The sequence below is a fragment of the Lytechinus variegatus genome, chromosome 4, assembly GCF_018143015.1.
Source record: "Lytechinus variegatus isolate NC3 chromosome 4, Lvar_3.0, whole genome shotgun sequence".
Taxonomy (NCBI): Eukaryota; Metazoa; Echinodermata; class Echinoidea; order Temnopleuroida; family Toxopneustidae; genus Lytechinus; species Lytechinus variegatus.
In genome coordinates this window covers 5728997-5737547 of record NC_054743.1, presented here as the reverse complement: position 1 = coordinate 5737547, position 8551 = coordinate 5728997, and the positions used below count along the sequence as shown (strand labels likewise).

Genomic DNA, 8551 nt, shown 5'->3' with positions numbered 1-8551 from the left:
GCGACCCTCATCCAGTATTATGACTGGCGAACCCCATCTACTATTATGACTAGCGACCCTCATCCATTATTATGACTGGCGAACTCCTTCTACTATTATGACTGGCGACCCTCATCTATCATTATGACTGGCGAACCCCTGCTACTATTATGAATGGCGACCCCCATCCATTATTATGACTGGCGAACCCCTTCTACTATTATGAATAGCGACCCTCATCCACTATTATGACTGGCGAACCTCATCTATTATTATGACTAGCGACCCTCATCCATTATTATGACTGGCGAACCCTTTCTATTATTATGACTGGCGACCCTCATCTATCATTATGACTGGCGAACCCTTTCTACTATTATGAATAGCGACCCTCATCTACCATTATGACTCGCGAACCCCTTCTACTATTATGACTGGCGACCCTCATCTATCATTATGACTGGCGAACCCCTTCTCCTATTATGACTGGCGACCCTCATCCATTATTATGACTGGCGACCCTCATCCATTATTATGACTGGCGACCCTCATCCATTATTATGACTGGCGAACCCCTTCTACCATTATGACTGGCGACCCTCATCCCCTATTATGACTGGCGACCCTTATGATCAATGTAGCCTCTTCCTTTTTATGACTAGCGACCCTCATCTAGTATTATGAATTCCGACCCTCATTGTTGATTATGACTGGCGATCCTTATGATCAATTACCCTTATGGTCCATTATGAATAGCAACCCTTATCTTGCATTATGAAAATTGGACCTTATGACCCATGGTCCTTATGACCTTATGACTAGCGACCCCTTTTGCCTATTATGACTAGCGAGCTTTTGGGTATAGGATTTTACACGTTATGACTAGCAGTCCTTATGACCAGTTAGTATTATGACTTATGGTCCTTATGACTGACGGGCTTATCCCGATTCAACCCCCGGCCATTTCAGGGTTAAAGGCGGTGCTGCACCATCCCGAGTTTGCTCATTCTCGAGATTTTAGCACGATCGGCTCTCTTCGCGCGATTAATCCTACAAACTAGCGCGATAATTGCGTCTCCATTGCAAATAATCTCGAGATTGTTCAGATCGGGATAAGTTGCCGGATCAGAAATACCGCGCTAATTTGTAAACTCGGGATTGTGCAGACGGCCCTATAGAGAGTTTAAATTGAAATAACAACTATTGAGAACCAACAGCGACAACATCAAAATGCAAATTTGTTAATGTGTAAAATTTACCCATCCTTTTATCGTTGTTTTGGTATTTTAGCAGGATTTATTTTTGTTTACAAATGTCATTGAGCAAATTCCCGGTGGGAAAGGGTTATGACAATGGTAAATATATTTAACGTTGATTGGATCAATTGCAACTCTTTGTAAGACAGGACCCGGGTAGCGATCGTAATTATTAGCAGCAGCATACAAACTTTGCAACATCAATTTGGAAAACATCCGTCTTTTCTTGTTTAAATCCCGCCTTTCGTTGGAGAACGCGAACGCTTATTTACGACGGTAGTTGATTTTCAAAGAGACTTTTAGGCCCGTGGTCCCGGTTGTAAAACTCTGTCCTGCAATGCAAATTGTTTGACATGATTTTTTTTCGTTTCGCATCTGCAACGGAAACATTCAATATGCGTTTCGTGTGCAAAATTCTGGTTGCTACAATGGTAACAGCGAAATATCCGATTGAGGACGACTTTCCAAAGCTACATTTGGTTCCTTCCAGAGTTTGGGAGGTCGCACGGGGGGCTCACCTCCTTGAAAAGTGGATACCAGGCGCGACCACGCGCAAAAGGTGACAGAGTGGGCAAGTACGTTACGTGTAGGCCTATGGAACGTTATAAGGGTGTCATATGTTTAAAATACTGAAAAAGGTGAAATATTTCTAATACTTGTTGGGTTTCACAAGCCAAATTCTTGTTAAGAGATGCATTTTCATAATCTGGGATAGACTTGCTTTCATTGGCTAGAAACATAAGCGCCGGACCATAGGTAATTGGTATCTACGGAAACGACTTTGGGGCCGAACTTAAATTAAACGACTAATCATACCCCATTCAAACTGGCCTCTTCCTTTTTCCCGGCAGATTCCTCCGACACGCGTTCCTTACTTCCTCGGCGAAGAAAAAAATGTACCCTTTCGTACTGACATCTATTCCCGGCGAAAGTCGACGGATGAATTGCTCGAACGGAAGTGTAGACCCGTTGTCAATGAACGTGATGAAAGTGCGCGCTTTTCTTAATTTGAATTGTATTCTTTCCTTATTAATTGCAGATACCTAATTAATTTTATCAGTGATGTTTTTGATATTTTAAGCTTATTTTCAACATGCAAAAATGCTGTAATAATAAATATCGTTTGTGAAAAAAAAGGACGATCGAGGGTATTTACATGTAACTCTATGGAATGATCGAATCGCCCATAGCTCATAAAGCGTGGCCTTCTACATTCAGCTACGGAAGTAATAGCTGAAGTTTTTAGTATACTGACAGAAAGGGAACGTGATAAGGAATGCATTTAGTGACTAATGAATAGGATACATGTCTCATCAATCGAATAGTGCGAGTGCAAAACACGAGCTGAAAATTTCTGATATTCTTACCTGAAAACTTGACATTCTAAGCACTTTTTGTAAATAAAAAAGAATGAGTACCTTAAAATAGTATATTATGAGAGCGCCAAATGCGAGCCAAATATTTCAACCTGAAAACAGGACATTCTAATCTAATCATTTTTTGTAACCAAGAACACAATGAATATCCTTTTTTACTCAGCAATTAATGATGCGAGGGTAAAACGTGAACCCAAAAATTGTGATACTTCAATCTGAAAACTGGACATTCTAAGCATGTTTGTATCGAAGAACAGGATGAGTACCTTACTAAACAATGGTTGATCATGCGAACTCAAGCCCAAAATCTTGCGATTTTTATTAAACCTAAAATGTATTATGTTTTACCCCAAGAGGGTAATTCATTTTGAAAAGGCATTTTTTTTTACTAAATAGGTTCATTATTGCGGATTGAAATAATCGCTAGAAGGTATTCATTTGTCTCGCAATCTACTATGGTCAACAAGGAAATTCGTGATCACTCTCGCAAAAAGTGTTCACTGGCTTTCTAGGAAATTCGTGATCACTCTCGCAAAAAGTGTTCACTAGCTTACAAGTTCACGAGCTTTCGAGTGCCGCTGCAACTCTTTATCAAGTGACACGGATTATCCGATATCGTACTGTATTTATACTAACCTCCAAGACCGTACGCACACACGCGAGAACAATAGGTGGGCACTGATCCGTTGTGTGATTGGTCAGGAGTTATGCAAATAAGCCGGGGGTATATGCAAATACGCCGTGGGTCGGCAATATGCAAATAAGACCAAAATTGGCGGGCTCGCTAGTTTCCCGTGGGCGGGGGTTGACTGGCTGAGCGGTCCCTCGATCGGGGCCGGGAACGATCGGGTCGGCGTGCACTGCCAGGTAAGGGGGTATTGTGCTGTCGGATGGTTCGCATCCGGAAATCGGGGATGTCGATCCCGCTGTCTCTGTTGAAATTGTTAGGACAAAGACGTATACTAATAGCCTCCTTAATCCTGCGTGTATACCAATGTCTTTCTTTGGCAATGCAATGTACACCCTCCCAATCTGGGTGGTGTTGCTTCTCCCAAGCATGTTCTGCCACCGCGGATGTGTCGGTTCGCTGTAACCGAACATCGCGCTTGTGTTCAGAAATGCGTTCAACTATCGGTCGGGCTGTCTCTCCGATGTAAGACCCGTCACATCCCTGGCAAGGAATGTTGTATACTACGCCATCACGTCTGTGATCAGGGATAGGGTCTTTGGGGCGTACAAGCTGTTTGCGTAAGGTGGTGTCCGAGCGGAAAACCGTTCGGATACCGTGACCTTCTAATCGGCGTTTAAGTTGTCATGAAAGGCCATCTATGTATGGCAAGACTGTACAAGTCTTGAAAACCTTCTGATCCCTTGGTGGTTGTTTTTTCTTGAAAGTATTCTTGATAAAACGGCGTGGGTAGCCGTTACTGTATAAGGCGCCACGTATGTGTGCTCTTTCTTTCGGGAGTTCAGGCGGGTGAGTTATAATACGTGCTGCTCTGTCAAACAGACATTTAATAAGACCCTTCTTGACCGATTTGTCGTGATGAGAATCATATGGTATGTATTGGTCTGTATGAGTGGGCTTGCGGTAGACAGAGGTGGAAAGTTTCCCGCCCTCATGTCTTTGGACTAGCGTGTCAAGGAATGCTAATTTCCCTCCTTGTTCAGTCTCCAGAGTGAACTGGATGGACGGTTGCTGGCTGTTCATGTATGCGAGTAGGCTGTCTGCTTCGGAATTATTTACAATTATGAAAGTGTCATCGACGTATCTCTTCCACACCCGCGGGCGGCATGTGGAAGGACACTTGGGCAAAGCGTTCTGTTCAAATCCTTCCATATATAGGTTAGCCACAACCGCTGAGACTGGGCTACCCATTGCTGCTCCTTCTGTTTGCTCATAGAAAGAGCCTCTGTACAGAAAATATGTGGATCTGAGGACGAACTCGAGGAGTTTGACTATTTGTTCAGGCATAAGTGCGGTACGTTCTGATAATGTGGGGTCGGATTGCATGCGTTGTAGGGCCGTACTGCATGCGCCCTCTATCGGTACGTTAGTGAAGAGGGAGACTACATCAATTGAAAAGAGATCATGGATTCTTGTTCGTTAATTGTCTGCTCCGATGTGAATTCAGCGAATTCACTGGAGTTGGTAACCGTGTGTTCTGAGCAGTTAGTTAGAGGGGACAGGATGTCCGCCAGGTACTTTGATAGGTTATAGGCAAAAGAACCTATGCATGAAACTATTGGTCTGAGAGGTATCCCGGGTTTGTGTATTTTGGGCAACCCGTATATTCTAGGTGGCTGTTTCTGTGTGGGCTTTATCTTTTTGTATGTAGCCTCATCTAGAACTTTGTCTTTCTTTAGTGCCAGTAACGTACTGGTCAGTTTGCGACACATTCGATCTGTGGGGTCTTTCTTTAGCATTTTATACGGACCAGAGCTCAGAAGCTCGGTCATTTTGTCTTCGTAGGAGGTACTATCTAGAATGATTGTGGCACTGCCCTTATCCGCTGGAAGGATTGTGATGCTATCATCATTCTTGAGTGTCGTAAGAGCATCACGCATCTCTCTCGTGGTATTCGGTTTTGGAAGACGTGCTCTCTGTAGAATAGAATCTACATCTTTACGTGCGGCATCGGCCGAAACTGGGTCAATAAACTTGACCGCGGTTTCGACCTTAGCTACTATCTCGGTAATGGGCAATTTTTGGGGTGACACGGCAAAGGCGAGGCCTTTCTTAAGCAATTGCTCCTCGGTGGAGGTGATCTGTCTCGAGGATAGGTTAACAACCCATTTATCCTCATTCGCTAATGAGGCGGTGACCTTCTTCGATTTGGGTTGTATTACCTTTTCAAATTTAGCCTGTTGCCTTTTCTTGTATTTAGCGAAAACATCTGCGTAGATATTTTCATTAACCTTCAGAATGTCTGTACTATGTTGGGCTTGCATAGTCTCTTTGATATCGGCTTTCAAAGTTTCGTATTCCGTCTTTGCCGAATCAATCGTGCATCTAGTAAGAAAGATGCGTTCTTTCAAAAAACGGAGGGCGGCCGTTTCTGCTATCTTTCTTGCTCCTTTGGTGTTCATAGGAGGTTTGACCCGCAGGTCTTTGGGAACCACTGACGCTTTAATGCAACGCACAAGAAAGGTCAAGTGGTTGGAAAATCGAGCAATCTTTTTACTACATCGTTCGTATCTTCGAGTCAACTTTAGGGCGGGGCGCCCATATGTTCGTTCAATAATACTAAATAGGTTCATTATTGCGGATTGAAATAATCGCTAGAGGGTATTCATTTGTCTCGCAATCTACTATGGTCAACAAGGAAATTCGTGATCACTCTCGCAAAAAGTGTTCACTGGCTTTCTAGGAAATTCGTGATCACTCTCGCAAAAAGTGTTCACTAGCTTACAAGTTCACGAGCTTTCGAGTGCCGCTGCAATTCTTTATCAAGTGACACGGATTATCCGATATCGTACTGTATATAAGTTCAAGGTTTATTTATCATGTGTAAAAAAAAACTAGGTTAAAGTTACAATGCAATAATATCACACAACAAATACACAAGGATTTATGCAAATTGTCAAAAAAATCTTAGATAAAGGTTATTACAAAAAAATATGGCTTGTTTAAACATGATATAAAAAATGATAAATGAGGCACCAAAAAAGAAGCAGAGCTTGTAAAAATTGTACCGCTGTGATTCAATAGAATTGAGTCATTAATTCAAAATGAAATAATATGATAAACATATTTTATTTATTTCTGCATGTCATGCCAATATTCACAATGTGACTATTGTAAAAGTAAATGTAATACATTTGTTTATGAAAATATGTGAATGATAATTTACATAAATAATTGTATGTAAGAGGCAATCATGTCAAGATCTGACAATAGTTATGCTTGGGACCTCACATAACAATTCAATTCCAGACACAGCTGCATAAGCAGAGGTCCATGTGAATAAACATTACAGTATACATCGAGACAGACATAGAGATAAAACTATGTTAAACAAAGAACAGAAAAGTAAAACAAGGTATAAAATAATCACACTGAAATATTACTTGAAATAAACACCGAATACACCAAATGAAATGACAGCAATGTGTGAAAAGTACAAAGGAAATATTAAAAAAGGCAAAACAAGTACATGTATCTTGTTTCAACAAAATACAGAATATACGTAACTATTTTAGTAGATCAAGACTCATGACTGCCATTAAATTGTTATAGCAATGCTTCCACGATTCTGATGTGTACCTCGTAGAGCTCCGCAACGGGTTAACCAATATACTTATGATAGTATTTTCAGAAATGTCAGTTCTCTCTTAAAAGTTTCTATGCTTGACCTGAGGTTACTTGAGCATCAGCAAACATTTACTAGCACGAGAGTATCTGGGTAACCGAAGAAACATTCTCATAGCATCGTCTTAAGCGTGTGTGTGTGCATTTGAGTTTTGTCAGACGTGTATCAATCAGATATGATTATTTGCGTCTGGACCGACCTTAACGTCACCATCCGAAAGACGTGACCAAGGCTCGAACATGAAACCTCTGCATCAATTTGTAACTTCCCCTCACTTTGAATTACAGGCGCACGCTACAACGCCCAGTTATAAGCTTCCTTAAACCAGGGGAGTGTTCTGCACCACAGAATATATAAGAAGACACTAAGAAAATCAAACGCACTATAATCTAATAATTACACATGGAAAAAACAAATCATTCTGTTCAACGATTGAAAATACAAATATTTACAAAATGTGTATGAGTTGGAATTATTAATTGAAATAGTCTTAAAGGAGAAATGTATTGATTATGAATGTGGTCTTATTTTATATCAATGGAAAGGTAATGAGGGGATTATCAGCGGGTCATTCAAAAATACCTAAAATAATAAAAAAGGTGAAAATCGCCGATTAAAAAACGCTAAAATGCCTCTCCGAAATATGCCTCGCATCGGTCTCTGAATTGACTCGAATTTGATGACGTCACTGTCCGTACGAGAGGCGTGATTGGCTCTCCCAAGTGAAGCTCCACTTGCATGCAAAACCTGTTCTCAACACTATCACCGAATACTTCGACCACGAAATGAAAGAAAACCCAGACTTTTATCTAGATTTGGATTTTCAAATTGATCATTTTAAAGATGAAGAGAATGATGATGAAGTGAACAACAAAGTGACGTAGTTGGAGGTAAATTGGGGGAACTACGCCGATGATGATGAAAATTCAACTTGCATGACGATCACAAGTCATGTACATGCGGATTCGCTACCAACTCATGCAGTTGCTGCTACAAGTGCTAGCTACACCGCGCGGGCCAAATTAAATCCATGAAAATGAATAACCACATCCAGACAGTGTCTATCGTAAGAAGGAAAATAATGATATAACTGTACTTACAAACAAGCGAATAATTCGACCCTGAAGGCAAATAAACTCAACGAATAGCAGCAGACGATATGCACCGATGATAAACTTCATGTGGCTGGGATAGATTGTCACTCGTTCTGTTAGATGTAATTTTTATCTCATTAATTTGACAAAATTACGAACCTCGGGGAATTATCTATATAAAAATATAGTAACATCTCTTATCATTTTTTGAATAACGAAAAAAACTTTTTTTTTGAAGGAAAACGTTGAGGTAAATTAAAATTAGATGTAAAAGATCATCCTCAAGCTCAACATGCGTAGCTTGTATGTCATTGCAAACAAACCATCTCAAACATGTCGAACACACGTACCGGTATTCCTTCCTTGCTCGCCTTGCTGATTGAGAGCTGTGCATGTGCAACACGTGCATAGATCTATTCTCTAAGCCAAGGCGAGCAAACAATACGGCATGTGTTGTTGTGATAGTTTGTTTACGACTAAAAAAAATATGCGCCAGCTACGAATGATGGGGATGATCTTTTACATCTAATTTT

The 8551-nt window shown here is 40.9% G+C and overlaps 1 protein-coding gene across 1 annotated transcript; it reads right to left on the bottom strand.

Moving 5' to 3' along the window:
* Nucleotides 1–4681: 4681 nt before the first annotated feature.
* On the bottom strand, nt 4682–5872 carry LOC121412440. Its single transcript, XM_041605251.1, has one exon. The coding sequence runs from the start codon at nt 5870–5872 to the stop codon at nt 4682–4684; it is 1191 nt and encodes a 396-aa protein (XP_041461185.1).
* Between the last annotated feature and the right edge of the window lie 2679 nt (nt 5873–8551).

Excerpts from the sequence above, each read along its gene's own strand:
- LOC121412440 (XM_041605251.1), bottom strand. The coding sequence starts at position 5,872 with ATGAACCTATTTAGTATTATTGAACGAACATATGGGCGCCCCGCCCTA.